Source organism: Haliotis rubra, unplaced genomic scaffold (assembly GCF_003918875.1).
Source record: "Haliotis rubra isolate DU_JTF1 unplaced genomic scaffold, ASM391887v1 Scf24, whole genome shotgun sequence".
In the NCBI taxonomy this organism is placed as follows: domain Eukaryota; kingdom Metazoa; phylum Mollusca; class Gastropoda; order Lepetellida; family Haliotidae; genus Haliotis; species Haliotis rubra.
In genome coordinates this window covers 1,644,017-1,664,641 of record NW_025766447.1, presented here as the reverse complement: position 1 = coordinate 1,664,641, position 20,625 = coordinate 1,644,017, and the positions used below count along the sequence as shown (strand labels likewise).

At 39.6% G+C, this 20,625-nt stretch overlaps 1 protein-coding gene across 3 annotated transcripts; it reads right to left on the bottom strand.

Annotated features, from left to right (window-relative positions):
• Positions 1-220: 220 nt before the first annotated feature.
• LOC124278607 (tax1-binding protein 1 homolog B-like) lies at positions 221-19,720 on the bottom strand. 3 transcript variants are annotated; one of them, XM_046714354.1, is made up of 17 exons: positions 19,574-19,720; positions 13,949-14,246; positions 11,673-11,899; positions 11,061-11,270; positions 10,540-10,683; positions 9,555-9,785; positions 9,282-9,419; positions 8,930-9,058; positions 8,445-8,618; positions 7,645-7,789; positions 7,267-7,347; positions 6,658-6,929; positions 6,285-6,350; positions 5,042-5,390; positions 4,443-4,542; positions 3,955-3,996; positions 221-3,385 (listed from the first exon to the last, which is right to left on the bottom strand). In XM_046714354.1, exons 2-17 carry the CDS (start codon positions 14,241-14,243, stop codon positions 3,178-3,180), a joined length of 2,811 nt encoding a protein of 936 aa, XP_046570310.1. In that variant the 5' UTR covers positions 14,244-14,246; positions 19,574-19,720; the 3' UTR covers positions 221-3,177. The 3 variants fall into 3 exon arrangements, with proteins under 3 accessions (XP_046570310.1, XP_046570313.1, XP_046570314.1); XM_046714357.1 differs by lacking the exon at positions 19,574-19,720 and adding an exon at positions 19,361-19,442; XM_046714358.1 differs by lacking the exon at positions 19,574-19,720 and adding an exon at positions 16,869-17,002.
• Positions 19,721-20,625: the final 905 nt, after the last annotated feature.

Here is a 20,625-nt window from a genome sequence, read left to right as displayed (position 1 = left end):
GTGGTAACAGGGACAGGATTACATACAGATAAGGTCCTGTCTACCAACTGATCTCAGGGTGACATGAGTGCATCAGTAACCTCCAATGACATACAACCTTCTCTCATAATAACCTCAAAGATTACTTTGGACCTGTTAAGACATGGCAACATTTCCTATAACGATACATGCATCTCTCCATCCTCACTCCATGAGGAAGCTCACAAGCAAACATAATTTATACAGTGAATGACTTTATTCCCATTAATTTAGAGTGTAATGTTGTACAGTGGTGAGAAGAATTGAAAGTACATTTGACCTATTCAGACACCACGAAGATCAGAAGCACCTACAGCCAACAAGAAGCAGGACTCTGGGTGTTGAGGACAGATCATATTGATACATAAGTCGGTCAAGTACGACTAATTATTGTTTGCACTAGATGTGGCTCATCATCACCATGAAAAACTACCCACTGATGGTGATTCTTACACATTTAATGTATCAAGCACCCAGGATGTAAATAGTTTCAAATGTTCAAATCTTCATGAACAAATGACGTCTTACCGATCTTAATAATTAAGTGATACACAAACAGATTAAATGCAAAGAGGAAGATTGTTTTTAATGTAGTCAACATGAAATCTTGTTTCAAAACAACTGGGGGCATTTACTGGAGAGTGTTTGATACATTAAACTACAGCATGTACCAGATAGACAACAAGAGCAGTTGTCTCTCACATGGTTTATGGAATGCCTCATACAACCAACTCAAAGGTGGCTGATGTCTGGATTCAGCACTAGGTGACAATATGCAACAAAATCATATCACAAATTAAACCAAACGTGGACACTCTTGGAACTCTTGAAAAAACAAAGCCAAACAGAACAAGACTGAACTAAAAGTCAACATGTGATCTCAGAAAATATCTATTTTTATATTATAAAGAAACTATTTTTCATGTTTATCAAAATATTGCAAACAAACTCTTCATTGTCATAATGTTAAGAAATTATATTGTCATGATCATGTCAACAACTTAATTATCACCACAATGTAAAAAAGTAATTATTGTAATGAAAGGTAACTAATTATAGCTTTTGACAGGAAACACTCTCAAACTCCACACAAAGCCTGCCACATCTGGTACCAGTATGTACCACTCACTGACTTTGCGTCCTTATGTACCACATCCACACACAGTACACTGTCTCTACAGTTACAATACAATACATACTGCATCAAGCACCATGTTTATTAACATGATCGGTCCAGGATAAACATCTCCCTAACATCACGAGGCAATATTGCAATAGTACACTATTTCTCCAGTGTAAACATATTGCCGTGTGACAAGCCCTGCTTGCTGACAAACGCACTGTACAGTATTGTGGCTGATCAACTCTTAAAAAAGTCTCAAAATTATCTTCCGATGTCAAAAACATTACAAGATATTTCTCTCACCCTAAGTTGGGCCTCACTACTTATACAAGACAAACAGTAAATACTATTAATGTCATCCTGGTTACAGGAAAAATCTATATCCAAAAACAAATATTGGTCAAATATGAAACATGAACAACAAAGGTCTACATTTGACAAATCTGGCAAAAAAAGATAAATAAAAAAGTTCATATAAAGGACAAAGAAGCCAGCTATGGATGTGACTAAAATCAGCGTGAACATGAGCACTAATAACCATCATCTCTGAAAGACATACATATTGTTTGTAAGGTAAATTTAACAGTAATGGAAATCTGGAAAATTTTGTATCATGAAAATATTATGAGTGGTAAATAATAGCCTAACTATTAGGTTCTGCAACTTCCAATTGATAAGATTACAAATCACAGTTACTTTTGCACCTATCAACTTCATCAATGGGAAGTGGCATGGTGAAAAGTATCTCAGTATTTATTCAAACTATTGAACTGATCAACAATGTGTAACTATGGCAACAGGACCTGAGAGATTAGTTTTTTAAATCATCTTCTACTGCATGCTACAAACTCTGGAAGTGAATAAAAGAACTCTGCCTCCTCCTTCCATTTTTTTACTTGTTGGTCTGCGAAAATAGGTTTCATGAAACTGTTGATGGTTTGTGTTGCTTAGAGTTATTGTAACACTCTCCTGCTCACGAAACTTTCCAGATTTACACTGTTATACATGATACAACTCTTGAAGTAAGGTAAATGATAGGCTGAACAAGACATTAATCATCAAGGGTGTAGTAGATTCTAGTGCCTCCATCATGACCCCAGGTCAAGACTGTGTCGTGATACAGAAACGTTGTCAGTGTGTTGCCAGGGTAATTATCAAATGTAAGATTAGTTGAACATCAATCTTGAGATTAAATATGTGCATGACGTGCAAAATCTGTACAGATAAACCTGATTCTAGACTTGCAGGAGTGTAATGTTGAATACCTCTGAAGCCATGTTTTACATCATTATAGATGAATTGTAACCCACGACATAGTGAAACAGTGCAGGTAAAGAAGCCAGCTATGTACAGGAGTGGTGCAGTAGACCTCACAGTATTTAATACACTAGTTATCACAGATGATAATACTTTAACTGAGTGCTACACAACTACAACAATATCCTTAATTCTGTCCACCTTAAACAACCATCTCCGATCATACATGAAGCCTATATCTGTATATGTAAAACAGACTGCCCATTACAGAGTACTAACAACCCTGATATACCAATATATGATCCCCCAATAATGAACCAGGAATCTGTCTAGTAATCTGGAGTTACTATTGCTGCAACAGCAACATCATGGAGTGAACAGACATGTTACACTCTGTAGACAGATGCCAGTCAGTGTGGCTCTAGCCATACCAGACAAGTCATGTACTTAACAGTGCCTGACAAAGCACACCCATGTCAAATCACCCAGCCATAATCTAATACATCATTAAAGAAGCTGTTAACAGGTATCTGTAAGATAAGAGCAATCTGCTTGGCTATGTTTAACACAGAATGACTTGTCATTCTTAGTACTTCATGATTAAGTCAATAGTATGACATGTTTCACAATATATAACAACACTGTTAGTGTAATCAAAATGATTTTAAACTATATGTAATTTTAATGACACATATCTCACAAAAAACATCACAAAAGTTATTCTTCAGTTATACAGCTCACCATGAAAAATCATCACCATGGTAACCAAACCTGAGGGATCAGTTGGAGCCCTCACCGATGCAGCAATGCACGTGATATTCAAAAGTGCTGCCGTCCATGGTGTCGTCCACCTGCTTCTTACACAGACGGGCAGATGCGCCCATGTGACCCAAGACGTGTTCCATGAAGTCCTCTTCCTTCAGCTCTGCCGGGAACACCTCTGAACACTGTGGACATTTCCGAGTCTCACCGTTTGCATTGATCAGCCTGACACAACAATACCAGAATAAGACTAGTCAAATGTGTCTGATTATACAAGTGAATTGGTTGGTTAAAGCTAACACTATTCTACCATGAACTTGAAAAAATACTTTAGTATTAATTAATTAGAGATATCAGACCACAAAAATCACTACTGACTGAAACATTCAGTTCGAATAGTTCTTCGATCTCACTATTAACAGTAGACATATTATTAAATGTTACCACTGTTTTGTAATCATAGTCTGTAAATAATGAAGCCTGGACCAGACAATCCAGTGATCAACATCGATCAACTTGATTGGGATATGATGACATGTGTCAACCAAGTCAGCGAGTCTGACCACCCGATCCCGTTAGTCGCCTCTTAAGACAAGCATGGGTTACTAGAAGACCAATTGTAACCGGGATCTTCACAGGTAGTTTCAGGAGGTTATGAGAGAAGCAGTCATATCTAACGATGTAACCCTCAAATCTACTGATATAAAAGAAGCAGGAACAGAAAAGTTGTAGAATGGTTATTCAAGTCCATAAATGTTGATATGACACTGCCGGCCCAGATACTAACAACTCACCACTTTCCATTGGCCATCTTCACAATGATGTCGTCCATGCCACTACAACAGACAGATGATAGTACAGGTTATACATACTAGTTCAGGAGATGAGAGTCATACGTCTGCTTGTTTCCAGGAGCTAACTCAGCATGATATTGTCAGAGCTATGATAATAGTGATGATTTTCTTTTTCTTCAAAACACTGGTTGCACTTCAAATCTCTACTGTTCTAAATTATTCTAAAAAAGTATTTCAAACCCCCAAAACTAGAGATTCTTAGCCAAGGGTGTTTTAGTAATTATTATAAACTATGAATAATGTACAATGTAGATATTAATACTAATAAAATTGTTAATTAAAACGTAGGTCATGTCAAAATCATTTCAATTTCCGTTTTAAATATTCTACGCATGATTTGATACAGCTTCAAAATGTTTCTTGATACAGGTAAGTGTGTATCATGTATTGTATAATTTATTATTCAGTGTAATCCTTGGTGACAATACCTGTCTGAATGTGTAGCGTAGGAAGGGGGAGCTGATGGCATGATCCCTGATCTGTTGACTGGCATCCCGTAGCAGTGGCCATCCAACTCATCTGAGCCATCTGGTGAACAAAGTCACATAGAAATCACAATTCCGAAATACTGACATATTGAGAAATAATCATGGCATCTAAGAAATTAATTTTCTTCAAAAAGCTGTATCACTAGCCAACTTGTATTCTGATAGCAAATCCAACAAACACTTGTGATGGGAACCTGAAGCATGAGAACACCACCAGCTGCAGACACAGCGCAGTGAAACTTTGGGTTCAGCATCATGGAACTGAATATCAGCTGTATCGCAGGATGCCATCTCAATCTATTAGGCAAGTGGAGAAAGTTATTCATGTAACCTACGACCTCAGGTAAATGGTAACTGATAAAGAGCTCTGGTCCCAATAGCCCCAAGTATTGCCTCACCTCAGACCAGTGGGCAATCTGTGTCACATCACTTGTACCACGAATGATCAGACAGTACTTCACACAACCTGTTCTCTGCAACACATACACACATCCTTTCACTCACAAATCATATCCCCAGCCACAAACATATGAGCCTACCTGTCTGTGGAAGTGTTGCCTTGACTGCTGCCAGTTTGGCCTCAGAAGTTACTTCGGGTTCCATGGGTCTGGGCAGAGGAATGAGACACGCTGAGGCATCCACAAACACCTCCTCTTGTTCATCGTATCGACTCATCTGTTGAGTCTGTGGGGGGTGGGAGACGGCAGCAGGGGTGCACATTGCTGCCTGCTCTTGGAGGGTCAGCTTCTTGGACTCTTCCTTGTACGGGTTGCCGTAGATGAGCTTGGGTGAGGAACAACAGGCCTCACTCTTCACTGGGCACACAACCTCTGGCTCTGTCTTCTTTGGGATGGTGCTTCTCTTGGCTGGCTTAGGCGTCTCACACTCCTGAAATGGTTGTCATGCTTTGGAACACATACTGTTTATCTGGCTGTACCAGATCAGTGAGAACACATTACACTATCACTATCAGCATCATAGCAGGGGATAGCAACACTGAAATTCACATATTACACTCATGTTGAACCATTCACATATTACACTCATGTTGAACCATTCACATATTACACTCATGTTGAACCATTCACATATTACACTCATGTTGAACCATCACATATTACACTCATGTTGAACCATTCACATATTACACTCATGTTGAACCATCACATATTACACTCATGTTGAACCATTCACATATTACATTCACATGTTATTACATTACACTCATGTCATGTTGAACCATATCACATATTACACTCATGTTGACATGTTACACCATCACATCATGTTGACTCATGTTGAACCATTCACATATTACACTCATGTTGAACCAGTCATACATTACACTCATGTTGTTAAGTGAAGCAGTCCTTGACATCACAGTTCATGCTTCAGCTCTATCGTACCACATGAACACAGAAATGCTTTGAGTGGTGCATGTTTCCAGAAAATAATATAAAACTTTCTTATTTATTGACATATGCAATTTTAGAAGAAACTGACATTGATATGTATCATGCAACTACATCTAACTCTGCTTATGGCTGTTGTACTAGTACAAAGACTGCCTTGTGGAATAGGTCCTTTCACAATAGAAGAGCTTTGAGCTTCTCTACTACTGGAACCTCCTCAACATAGCCACATGTCTATATTGTGCAGAGGCATACCACCCATGTATCATGATGACAACGATCCAAGAAGTTAGACAGAAATATGAACTGGTGCAGTAAACATGGTCAATTATTCCATCATTCACTGATACATTATTCATCAGATGCTCACCAGTTTGACATCTCGGAGTTTCTGGTTCAGCTCATCAATCATCTTCTGCTTTTCCTCCAGGTATTTCTGTCAACAGAGTCAACAGTGTCAGTGATGTCACATCAGTGGTGCCGTAATGTCAGTGATGTCAAGAAGTCAGGGGCATCATAATGTCAGTGATGTCACAATGTCAGCAATGTCATATTGTTTGTCATTTCACAATGTCATAACATCTATCACATCATTAAATAAGTATGACAACATCACCTAAATGATAACATGGTAATCTCACAGGACTCACAGGAGTTTGTCAATAATCTTATAATCAGTCATGGACAAATGGGTCTGCATGGCTCACTGAGTAGTTATCAAAATTGATCCAAGTATTGTGTACCTCTAGAGACATAACCTTCTGCTGCAACGCTCCACTGTCTCCAGATTCCGAGTCTCGGCCAGTGATGAGGTGCTTCAGTCTGGCAATTTCCACATCCTTGGCCTGCAGCTCATCGTGATAGTGGCGACGCAGGGTCTCCAAACGCTCCTTCTCCTCACGGTGCTGCTGCTTGTAGCGGTCCTTCTTTTGTTTCTCTGTGGCCAGCAAGGCCTGGAGCTCTGACCCACCCATTACTGATGTCTTGGCCACAGCATCACATGATGTACTGCGCGCTCTGAAACATACAACATGGAAGCATGCCATCCGACAGTTCTACATTGAGATTATGGGAGTTATCACCATCAGCATCCCAGAATCACATCAACAGGTTTGGGGGAGTTACCTGAAGGTCTTCTTGTCGTCAAAGAATTGTATGAAAGTATCCTACCACCTAGTAATGGTATCACACGGTTGACAAAATCATTCAGTGCATTTTAACAACTTAAAATACTCCCATGTACCCCTCCTGAGGTGTGGAGGATACGTGGATTCACACGTTTGAGCTTTCCGTACGATTTCATGCTGGATATCTGGACACCATGTGGTCTTATAGGGAGTCATGTTACTTACCTGGGCTGGACTTGCTGGAGGATGTCTGTAGTTTCTCAGTGGTCACACTCTCGCTCTCGCTCTGTGTGTCTCTCCATCTCCCTGTTGAAAGTTATTTTGTCTTGAGGGTTTAACTAAGTCTACATCAATCTGAACACAATGTTTTCCCTACATAATGTCACATATTTTATAAAGCAGTTAAGAAAGACTGTTTGTAGAGGTGACAAAAGCACTGATTTAATCTTAAAATCAATGGAATTGAAATCTATTCCGTTTCAGACTGAATGAACAACTAGAACCAAACAGCACATTCTGATGATGCACCCCTCCTCCTTCACATTACAGATGGGTAAAGATGAGCTGGGGATGCAATGATTAGTTATCTTTGAGCTAACTCACGGTGTCCTAAAAGCTTGTCTGTTCTCTTCTGCAGTTTCTTGTTCTCCTTGTAGATCTGCTTGTACTCTTCTGAGCACATGTGGATCCTCTCCTTCAGATCCACTATCTCCCGGTTCAACTCACGCTCGCGAACTCGAGCTTGTTTCTGATAAACAACATATCCAACACATTCAACAGCACTGTTGACACTGGTCTGGCTCTGTACATGGCACAGGGCACACATGGCAAACTATAGTCAACAATCACAAATTATTCTAACATCCTCAGTAGTGATAAGATGTTTTTTGCAATCTTCTTTATGCATTTAAGTTGTTAATCCAAAACAGTGACATAATTGAAACCAACATCACCACACGGTACATTCTGGTGGCCTTGACCTTTCACAAAACTAACTAAAGCCACAACAACTAGACAAAGTGAATACAAGTGTCAGGTGATTACCCTGCAAACAAGTGTTGAGCTAAAACTAGATGTCAGTCAGCCAGTCAATCTTACACTTGCGAAATCAGCAAACTTCCAGTCATGTGACAGTTGCGGACAAGACAAATAAGTGATTGATATTATGGCCTTCAATCAACACTATCTGGGTAGGACAACAAGTCACCAAGTCTAACAACCTGATTCATTGTCAAGTGTTATCAAGATGTTTGTATAACACAATATACTGCAATGATAGACACTAGTGAAGGGCATGCAGACCAAACAGGACAAACATAAGAGTTCCATGTAGACGTGTGTTATGACTATGAGAAGAAGTACAGTACATGTAAGCATCATGGTATAAAGACTGTAAGTGCTACCTTCTCATCTGTGAGTTTGTTGTATCTTTCATTCAGGTGCAGGAGTCTCTGCTTCAGTCCGTTGTTGGCCTGTTGTAGAGCAAACATTGGCCCCTCTGTACACTCCACATTCTCCTGAGTCTTGCACAGTTCATCTTGCAGGGAGCACACCTGGGCCTGGAGGACCTCCTTCTCCTGAAACACAACACTGACTGTGTAGTGTCGGACACACTTGTCTGTACTGGTCACAAACATAATGATGCTGCCAGCAAACCATGGAATCATAGTCTCACTGACCTGAGGTGAGGTGAGATGGGGTTTGCAAATGTCAATGGACATGTTTTGGCAAGAAGGCTCAAACATGTATAATGCAGATAGGAGATCAGTGTGACTGCCACGGCTGTGTCACCTTTACATCAATTAGAATACGTCAATGATAGATCGGACTGAAGATTGCGCATTTTCCCTTTCAGCACAACCCTTTTATCATCTTTGACTGTTCCTACCTTGAGAACATTCTCCAGGTCTCGGTGAATGGCCGAGTTCTCTGACAGGAGGACTGTGTTCTCTTGAGCAAAGTCTTCTTCCATGCGACAGATCTGTGTCTTCATCATGTGACATTCTGACTTACTCGCCTGAAATGGAAACAAAACAGTTAAAGCACCTCATTTGACACTGACTTACCACCATAGTAGGGACACATTGATGAAGCATCTGTTACTAACTGTGATTTACAACTGTGGACTCAGTATCATGCAACAACAGTCGATGTTAAAGATGCACCAATTTAAGTACCTCCCCTGAAATGTGTCTGATAAAATATGCCCCAGTCCCAAGGGTAACCAGTGAAGTACTCACTGCAAGGTCCTGTGACATCTTGTCCTGAGCATCCCGGAAGTTCTTCAACTCCTGCCTCATCAACTCCTTGGTGTTCTCCTCTGTGGCCAGCTTGTCTTCAGCATTGCGCAGCTTCTCAGTCAGTGCAGTAACATTCTCCTGGATCAGATGATCAAGCATGAGACGAATACCACTTACTTACTGCAGAACAGTCAGCTTTCTTTTATAAGTTTTATACATTCATTTTACAGTATTCAGATACATGAGATGACTTTGTATCCCTGCCATGTTCACCTGCTCTGAGTGTGTAACGTGGACCTGCTCCATCACACGCCGCTGCTCCTGGTGGAGTTCTATCTTCACCCGAGCAAGTTCCTCGCGGCAAGAGTCCAAAGCCTCATCCTGCTCCTCTATCTTCCTCTGCAGCTTGGCAGTGACCTTCTCGCTCTCTGCAATACCACTGGTCAGTTTCTCGATCTCCTGTACATGACCACCCACTGATGTCTCTGACTGGCTCAGATGGTTCTGAAAAGGGATATTTCATTAAGATGATGATAATTATTGGCAAAAACTACAATGAAATCAGCAGACTCAACATGCCGGTGGCTGATATGGTTATTGTCAATCAGACAAACTGATGTATGATTAAAGATTTGGCTCACCACTTTGGTAAGCTTATGTACCTATATGTGGTTCACATGCAGTGCATAAAATAGGGATTCCATCTTATCCATATTGGAGGAAACTGACATATCTTCCATGTCAGCTTCCAAAGCACTGAACCTTGAATGAGCCATGTTTCGGCACTGAGAGGCACCTGGCCTATTCTCCAAGAAACCCTGCAGAGAACCCCCAAGTCTGTATGCCTCTGATATAGGACGAATGTCTGGCCCATTTTGGCCAGCTCTCCCAGATATTTCTGCTAAACAGAGGGCCACCGGTTGTGTATCCTGGAGGATACGAGTAGCTATACTTAGCAGGGGCGGATCCAGGATATTGGAGAAGGGGGAGTGCACATAAATCATGGAGTCCAAAGGTAAGGGGAAATGCTCCTAAGGGAAAATATTTTCGGTGGGAGAAGGTGCTGGGTGTGGGGGTGCACACACGCACCCTTGCACCCCCATCTGGACCCGCCCCTGCTTAGAGCAACCTGTATCCTCCCAGAGGATACAACTACTAGCAATTTTATTGCCTACTCTCTCGGAGGACATGAGTGCTATACTGATGGCTACCTTTCCAGACAACTCTCCTGGAGGATACAAGCCCTTCACTGACTGACCTTGTACATCTCCATCTCCTCCTGCAGGGTCCTGTTTCTGCCTTCCAACTCATCCTTCTCATTCAGCAGTACCTTCATCTTGTCCTGGAGTGTATCCACACTTCTCTGCAGCTTTGACACGTTCACCTCCAGACTCTGATGCTCCTACACAATCACTTCACTACTTCAACTTGTGTATCCTTATTTCATTCATCATAACGAAGACTTCACTCAGACTCAGTAGTTGATGTATGACGGGCAATATACCACATTCAACCAAATGTGTTATTCACCTACAGGTCTTATTCACTAGCAACATATTAGCAGGACTGGATATTTCAGTCACTGATTATGTTTAATGACAAAGAGAGGGATTGTGGATGAATTATAAGGTAAAAGCTATAACAACAGTGGACACAATGAACAGCTGACACATGTAGCCATGTAATGGAATTACTAATAGTCTCCTTCAGGACATGTGATAATGTTAGTCCTGGTCACTGCACACACCCCATACCCACCACAAGATCTTTAAAACATACCTTCTCCTTGTCATCAACCTTTGACCGTAGCTCATCGTGAACCAGTGTCATATCATTAGCATCCGACAACATTTCATCTATTTTCTTCTCGTTGGCCTTGTACAGTTTCTGCACATCTCTTTGTTCCTGCTCTGACTTGTCCAGCTTCTTCTGCAGCTCCGTGATCTTGTCGGCCAGACTGGTCACCTCCTTGGACATGGTGTCTCGGTACTGTAACAACAAACATTCCATCACTACAGACACATTCAGTCTGTCCACTGCAGTTCACTCACGACCTTTTGGTCTTACAGTTTTGCCCTAAAAGGCTTCCACTACTGGGAACTCACTTGATTTATTACCTTATAACATCTAACTTACTTTCTTGACATATTTTTCAAATTTCTAACAGTATCTTTCTAAGTTTCCCAATCTTTCTACTTTGTCCAAGAATAAGACATAGGAACGGAATTAATCCAGTTTTAGATTTTTGCTGATCAGGATGATTATTGCTAAGTACTGCTATATACAAAATGTCATGTTTTTGTATTATGACAGAACCAAGATTGTCATTAGTAACAACACAAACCCCTGGTGATCCTCTGTCGGCCAGTTCTCACTAAGTTTGTACCATACCTTCATGAGGTCTTGATTCTCCTCCTCTTTCTTCTTGAGATGCTCCTGCAGGACCAGCGTGCGTGACCTGATGATCAGCATGTCTGTGTCTTCGTCCTCCACCTCTACGAAGTCACCAGCACACGGTCGCTTGAACTGGAATGGTGTGCTTGCACCACGGATCTGTCCAGCACTTGACACATAGCAGAACTGGTAGAATTCCCCATCATCTTTCGGCAAGGTGTGAGCTGTCAAAAACATCCACCCCATCAACATCAACAACACTGTCAAGATAATTAATGCCATCAACATCATCAATGTCATCAGCATCATCCAGTTAATTTAATACCATCAACATCATCAATGTCATCAACATCATCATCAAGATAATCAATCCCATCAACATCATCAAGATGGTCAATCTCGTCAGCATCATCAAGATAATCAAATGTCGTCAGCATCATCAAGATAATCAATGTTGTCAGCATCATCAAGATGATCAATGTTGTCAGCATCATCAAGATGATCAAATCATCAGCATCATCAAGATGATCAATGTCATCAGCATCATCAAGATGATCAATGTCATCAGCATCATCAAGATGATCAATGTCGTCAGCATCATCAAGATGATCAATGTTGTCAGCATCATCAAGATGATCAATGTCAGCATCATCAAGATGGTCAATGTTGTCAGCATCATCAAGATAATCATCAGCATCATCAAGATGTCAATGTCAGCATCATCAAGATGATCAATCAAGATGATCAATGTTGTCAGCATCATCAAGATGATCAATGTTGTCAGCATCATCAAGATGATCAATGTTGTCAGCATCATCAAGATAATCAATGTTGTCAGCATCATCAAGATCAATCAATGTTGTCAGCATCATCAAGATCATCAATGTTGTCAGCATCATCAAGATAATCAATGTTGTCAGCATCATCAAGATAATCAATGTCATCAGCATCATCAAGATCATCAATGTTGTCAGCATCATCAAGAGATCAATCAATCAAGATAATCATCAGCATCATCAAGATAATCAATGTCATCAGCATCATCAAGATGATCAATGTCGTCAGCATCATCAAGATGATCAATGTCGTCAGCATCATCAAGATGATCAATGTAGAGTCAGCATCATCATTAAGATGATCAATGTCGTCAGCATCATCAAGATGATCAATGTTGTCAGCATCATCAAGATAATCAATATCGTCAGCATCATCAAGATAATCAATGTCGTCAGCATCATCAAGATGATCAATGTCGTCAGCATCATCAAGATGATCAATGTTGTCAGCATCATCAAGATGATCAATGTTGTCAGCATCATCCAGATAATCAATGTCATCAGCATCATCAAGATAATCAATGTCGTCAGCATCATCAAGATGGTCAATGTCGTCAGCATCATCAAGATGATCAATGTTGTCAGCATCATCAAGATAATCAATGTTGTCAGCATCATCAAGATAATCAATGTTGTCAGCATCATCAAGATGATCAATGGTCAGCATCATCAAGATGATCAATCAGCATCATCAGGATAATCAAATGTCATCAGCATCATCAAGATGATCAATGTCATCAGCATCATCAAGATAATCAATGTTGTCAGCATCATCAAGATGATCAATGTTGTCAGCATCATCAAGATAATCAATGTCATCAGCATCATCAAGATGATCAATGTCATCAGCATCATCAAGATAATCAATGTCGTCAGCATCATCAAGATGATCAATGTTGTCAGCATCATCAAGATAATCAAATGTCATCAGCATCATCAAGATGATCAATGTTGTCAGCATCATCAAGATGATCAATGTCATCAGCATCATCAAGATAATCAATGTCATCAGCATCATCAAGATGATCAATGTCGTCAGCATCATCAAGATGATCAATGTCGTCAGCATCAAGATAATCAAATGCCATCAACATCATCAATGCCATCAACATCATCAAAGTTGTCAACACTGTCAAGATAATCAAATCCATGAACACCATCAACATAATCTAAACATCATCATGCTAACCTGCTAAATTTTGACTCGGCTAATAAATTGTCCTGAGGACAAGTAAAAATGCAATTCATTGATCATGCTGATGTTTGATTTAAGCTTGTCCTCTTCTACTTGATTTTTGATTTGTTGTTTATGGTCTTGACAAACAAGGCTCCCTTTGTCAGTTTTCTAATCTCAGCTCTCAAAAACCACTCATAACAGGATAGCTTGTGCTGAATAACAAGAACAACACTGGAAATATTTTCCAATTTAATAAATACCTTGGAAAAGTATTGTGGCCTCTGTCTCCTTCCCTTGTTCATAGTTCTTGGGTAGAGGGGACCACTCGTAGTAGATGTAGTCCCTGGATGACATCCATCCCACCTTGTAGATGCCCACCCAGTCTCGGGTGGAGGGGATGATGTCGGTGGTAAGTGTGAATGAGCATTCTACATGGGCATCTGCTGGGTAGGTGTCAGCGACATTGTGAAATATGACAGATGCAAACTCGGATCGCTGGAAGCGGACTTCTTCATTCGATACCACTTCAATCTTCTCTATCTCAGAGTCCGACATGATCTGGAGGAAAACAGAAAATTATGTCACCATTAGAGCTGAACAGTGTTACCGGTATACTGCAATGTGGTATATTGGGTAAGAACATATGAAGTTTTAATGATTAGCTTTATGGTTTTAACTAAATATACATTTCTAGTGGCCCAGATAAGATGCGTATCCGGGTAAAATACCCATTGAAAATTTCCAATTACGCATTGAAAAATACTTGTTGCGTACCAATTACGCATTTAAAATGTTACATACGCAAAATGTTTAAAACAAATGCCTACGGAATATATATATAAAAATCGCTTGCGTAATGAAAAAGGCATCGATTGCTATCAAGTTGTACTGATAATATAGGACTAGTGTTGTACTGTCAGTATAGAATGAGTGATTTTTTTTATGAAATCATTTCCATTATATTTAAGTTGGTTTTGATTAGGTATGACATAAGGCAGAACATACCTGCTTAGTAAACTTACTCAATGACATAATACTTAGGTTAGTAAAATGATCGAAATACGCACATATTTGAAAGCTGAGGGTTACTCACTCAACATTCATAATACCCACTCCAAGAAAATACAGTGGGTACAGTACACACATGAGCTAAATCTTATCTGGAGCTCTGCATTTCATTCACAGCAAATGTTTTCCTTCAGTATCCAATGACAAATCAACATGCTGTAATTCTATAAATTGTATAAAAAAGAAAATAGAATCTCTGACTATGCAACTTAATTTGGAGACTGCTGTTATCACAACCATAACTTATATGTTTGGGGACTTATGATGTACAAAATAGGATTGACATGCACACTTAGTGTCACTCACTGACAAACATTTAAGTTCCCAACATATTATTATTGCAATACGTATCACAGTACAGGTACCTGAATCGCAATATGTTGCAATAAAATTTAGTTGCCAATACACAGCCCTACCCTAGTAACCATTGTCAATGATGTCATCATTACGCAATGGTATGACTACTTGCAGGGCCTGGTTATTCACTAGTTCAGTATAGGGGAGCTGGTGACACCAGGACAGAAGGATCTGACAACAAGATGATAAGCGAGGTCATCAAAGAATGATAGTTTTTAAAATACACTTTATCAATATGAAATAAGGCCATAGAAAACTAGAATCCATTCCCAACTTTTCACAGTGACAACTGCTGACTAGCAAGACAAGTGGTAGAAGTTCACACTTAAATCATGGTCACCTTATCATCATGACTTGACCTTTGTACTTGCTCTGTATTACAAGGGGATAAGCACATTGAATCATACAAATGAAACCCCCAAAACAAGAAGGGTTTGATTCTACGGTAGTCTCATCACATACCGCACGTGCATTTGTTTCACTGTTCCAACTACTGTGCGTACCCCCTTGTAATACAAACCAATCATAGCGACTTGAAACTATGATCGTTTGTTAAACAACTTTTCACCTAAGTTGAATAAACTTCTGAGATTTAAAAATTCAATTGGCAAGGTAAAGTTATGAGGATTCGCAATCTTAATTTCACTTTATTTGATTTACTTTTTTGCTTAAAGTGAAATTCATCGGTACGTTTTCACTGCAAACAGACTATAACTTTAAAAGTTGACGAGTATCCCCTGCAGTCAACGGTCGACGGCATCCAGTTCTTTGTCAATTTTCTGTGCTTCCACGTTCCAGAAATCGCTTCACAACACTGTAAACTGTGTTCCGAGGTAAACCAATATCCTTGGCAATTTCACTGTATTTTTGGTGCTGTTGGAACTTCGCAGTAATGAAATCTTTAACAGACTGTGAAAATTCTCTTTTTTTCCCCATGCTACCAGGAAGTGGCCTGCGTAAACAGGTAAACAGGCAGACGACACAAAACGTCACGTGACTGTCACGTGCTGATAGAACAGGGTTAAATTTAGTATCCTGTTCAATTTCATGACCGTACATCACCTGTGTCATACAGAATTTGTATTTTAAATGAACCGTTAAATTTCATGATTCTCACTATTTGGATTTTTTTCATAAACTTTTGGCACACCGCTGTACATTGACTTGGTAGATGAAGTTAAATTTCAAAATGTTTTTATTTGTTATCATGATAATGAAGATGTAAATATTTATGGGTACAAAAGATGACTTCATTTTCCAAGTAATTGCAAGACGAAACTGCATTACACCCTTATACCAAACATTGCGTTTGCAGGTGGCAAAGCAGAGAAAACAACCCAGTCAAGAAATCTGGGATATCATCCGGGTACTCGCTGGGGGAAAACAATAACATAAACAACAAGTCCCGGGAAATTGCTCTAGATCAGTGTCCCTTTAAGCAAACTGATATGATCATCACTCGATGACTCCACGCCCTGCCACACAATGGCAGAAGTTGGGTTCAGGCTAAAATGTCACCACAGCAAAACAGCACCTGGCGAAAACAGCACCATTTGGACATAACGGAACCTCGACTTGGCGAAAACGGCAACAAATCTAAAGCTAAAATCTTATGGGGAAAACTAGTTTGTCGTTAGACAATCGGATTGCAGAATATTTAAATGCGTCTACTCTGCTGACAGTGATTGGAAAGGGCATCCCAATTTAATGTGAAAACAACGCAACCTTTGATATTTTTAAGTACATTTACTCAACTGAAATCGCCCAAACTCAGTGCGTGCTGGGAGGGACTTTAAGATGGTGCCTCTTGTCTTGTACACATGTGTAATGTGTAATGTTGACAGCGTTGTTGTTATTTTAATCTTGTTATTTCAATGAAATGAGTATGGTTTTACGCCGCTTTTAGCAATATTCCAGCTATATCACGACGGGGGGCACCTGAAATGTTAATGAAATGAACTGTAAATTAGATCTCAATGTTTTATATATGTTGATATACAATCTTGCTAATGTTATAATGAAATGAAATAAAACATAAGTCAACGTCATACTTTGTTATATATATGTTGCTATAATCTTGCTAATGTTATAATGAAATGAAATGAAATAAAGGAGCACCTTTAAAATACAGCACCACAACTTCTCGTGAGGACGATCTCTGCCGTAGGTCACGTGTCATTAAGACAAGCAACCAGTTTGTGAGAACCCGTCGGACGCGAACCCACGACCTTCGGATTGTTAGCTCAACAGCTAACCGACTGAGCTACGTCCACACTGTTGCACAAGGTGCAAATTTATCGAGTCATTCCGGTGACGTCACGGAAATGAACGGAAAGAGTCGAATAGGCCACGGACAATTACGAAGGTTACGGGTAGACTTGGTGTCTCGTGATTTTAATCAACAGACAATTGCCGTATGGACCCGATGCCATTTGGCACACTCGTCCCATTCCGTAATCTGCAAGATAACGTGTGGCGCGGAATGAGCCGATATGCCTCAAACTGAAAAGGGTTGTTGGCGTCAGGCGTCAGGCGTAGATTTCCGCGGTGCATGCATGAATGACGCTTTTATATAAATCGGTGATTTTGTGACAGAAAAGCGATGTAGGGAACACTGTAAGGATAATGTGGATCGCACTAAGGAACGAGGGAGACATGAGCATGTGTAGTGACGGCACGAGGGTGAGTTAGCCTTCGATTCATTACTGAACAAAATTTATGTTGCGTGTGAAAGAGGCTTGAGTGCAAATTCCAGGCCAATTTCCATTAGCCCAAAATTTCTACATTAAACCATTTCATAGTGTACTTTCGACGCTTTTGTTTCCCGTTTTTGTGTGAAAAAATATATTAAATGCAAAAGGAAAAACAACAAATGGTACTCACGTATTACACCGGACATGTACTTACAATATTGGATTAGGTCCCTCACCCTAAACCATCAGCCCTAACCCTAATCCCTTGAAATAATCCTAATAAATAGAATGCATTGACCGAACTGGCAGTATTAAAATGCAAAAGGAAAAACAACAAATGGTATTCACGTATTACACCGAACATGTATCTACTATATTGGATTAGGTCCCTAACCCTAACCCCTAAGCCCTAAACCCTAGCCCCTTGAATAAATACTAATAAATAGAATGCATTGACCGAACCGGCACAAACATGACTGACGTGTCCAGTGTAATGCATTATTACCGCTTCGAAAAATAAAATACTAATAAAAAACTTTTCTATGTAATGATGCAAATTACTGAATGACAAAAATATATATGTAAATTTAAAAAATACAAAATACAATAATACACAAAACATAACACCTCAGCACCCCGTGATACAAATAAATATGAGCGTATTCGTGAAAAAAGAAAAATATTTCAAACTGGTGCTTGCAAAATATTGAGCATCCGCCGGTATACAACTACTGGAAACTCTCACCATCGTTGGGCTTATGCAATGACATAGCTCGTAGAGATGAAAACCAGTGGTGAGCAGCTGAGCTAGACAACCGTGTTCGCTGAGCTCATAGGGCATTGTTTCGAGAACGTGCTTTCGAACAAAATCACATTACATTACGTAAAAGGGTATTATGACGTATTTTTAAAGTTTGTGGTGCTGTATTCTAAAGGTAGGCCGAAATAAAACATAAAAGTCAACATCATACTTTGTTTTATATATGGTGCCTTTGTAGCCCAGAAATCAGTAGCCGTTTACGCCAATATGGTGCTGTTCTGCTGTGGTGCCGTTTTAGCTATAACCCCAGAAGTTAACCAATGCTTTTGTTGTAAAAAAATGTACTTCTAGAACCTTACTGGTTTCTCATTATACCATTGTCAATCTACGGATAGAATGCACTTTACCGGGCGCAGCCGTCTCCCTTCACTTGCATCTTTAGAGTCAAACAACCCTTAACGATCCTTAGGGTTAGCGTTTAGGGTTAGGGTATGGCACCCTTTACGATCTTTAGCGTTAGGGTTTAGGGGCACCCTTTACGATCCTTAGGGTAAGGCACCTTTTACGATCCTTAGGGTTAGGGAAGTTAAGGGAACCTGGGAAAAAATGAGCCCGGTAAACTGCAGTACTCCCCAATCTACTAACAAGGAAGTCAAAGGATCACTTACATACTCTTGATCAAATCAATCATGGTAACCATAAACAAACATTATCTGTATTCATCAATCTGTAATTCTCATGAATAATATTATTTCACTGGAATATGTAATAACACCACAACACGGTTTACCTACCAACAACGAAGTCACTGAGCAGGTTTGAAAGTCTTACACAATGAGGCCCAACGAAGACTATTTTAGTCTTATTTTAGATCCACGTCATTCTGAACGCCAAACTGACGACATAGTCATAACAGTATGGAGTCCGACATATTTTTCTTTGACAATGAAGAACGACTCCAGACGTTCGGTCATCAAGATCAACATAACGTTTCAATCAGTACCTACCGTATGATACTCTGGACAATGAACAACACGTTTCCAGTTCAAGTCTTCTTGATCATTTCCCTAAACCAGCAAATATTCATCGAAAAATCAGCCTTGGAGGGGAATTTGCACCTTCTATTTTGGTTTTGCGATGTCAACATTACAACACTCAATACTATCTCTGTACAACTTATATCATTAATTGTATTTATGACAACAGTTATTTGAGTTAGAAAATATTTGCTAATGGTATATATACACATATTTATACACATATACATACTTATATATTTCTTTATATGGTGGGAAATGATTTTGGCATGTTTTGGGCCAGTATTGGATTAAATAACATAGACCTATAGTTAGTCGTATCTAGAGTATTTTTTCAACACGGAAGCGATTCATCCGTCACTTCTCGTCGTATCCGGAATCTTCCATTCGGTTTATTCCGGAATAGATCGGTTACTTAAGTACCGTCGGAAATAGAAAAATAAAGTGTTTTCACATTTATATTTACATTTTAGGTAGTTAATATGTGAAAGTTTGAAATATCTGTTAAACTAAGTTCGGCCTAACTACAGTCGCAGTGGGAGGAAGATAGGGAACGTAAAAGAAGGATATTACTGAGGTGAGATTAGTGCAGAAATGAACAATGCGGGTTTTTTTTTTTTATAAGTCCAATGCGACTTATTCAGAACAGACCATAGCTTTATGCAAATTAGTGTGCGATGATATTGTATTACAATGGGCACTTTTTCAAATGATCATTTTGAAATTAGTCTTAGCTTCGTTATAAACCATATCAGACGTAAAAAATAATAACTTTAACACTGAAACTATTAAGGATGTATCTACCATGGCGTCTCACTATCACTATAAAATGAAACAGGTAGGAGGGGTCGTCTCAAAAGCAAAACCAGGACGGGTGTCGCAGACGGTGGTTGGGGTCGGGCTGGGGAACTGATATACTAGGCACATAAAGAAACTGTGCATACAAAAATTTAAAATCAAAATTTATCAAACCTGTGTAGACATATAAGGATTTAAACTCAGAGATTAGTGACATGTATCCA

Coding starts and splice junctions, on each gene's coding strand:
- LOC124278607 (XM_046714354.1), bottom strand. CDS start 14,243: ATGTCGGACTCTGAGATAGAGAAGATTGAAGTGGTATCGAATGAAGAA. Junction 11,271..11,672: donor AGAATCAAGACCTCATGAAG/GTATGGTACAAA, acceptor TTGTTGTTACAG/TACCGAGACACCATGTCCAA. Junction 3,997..4,442: donor TACGCTACACATTCAGACAG/GTATTGTCACCA, acceptor TGTCTGTTGTAG/TGGCATGGACGACATCATTG.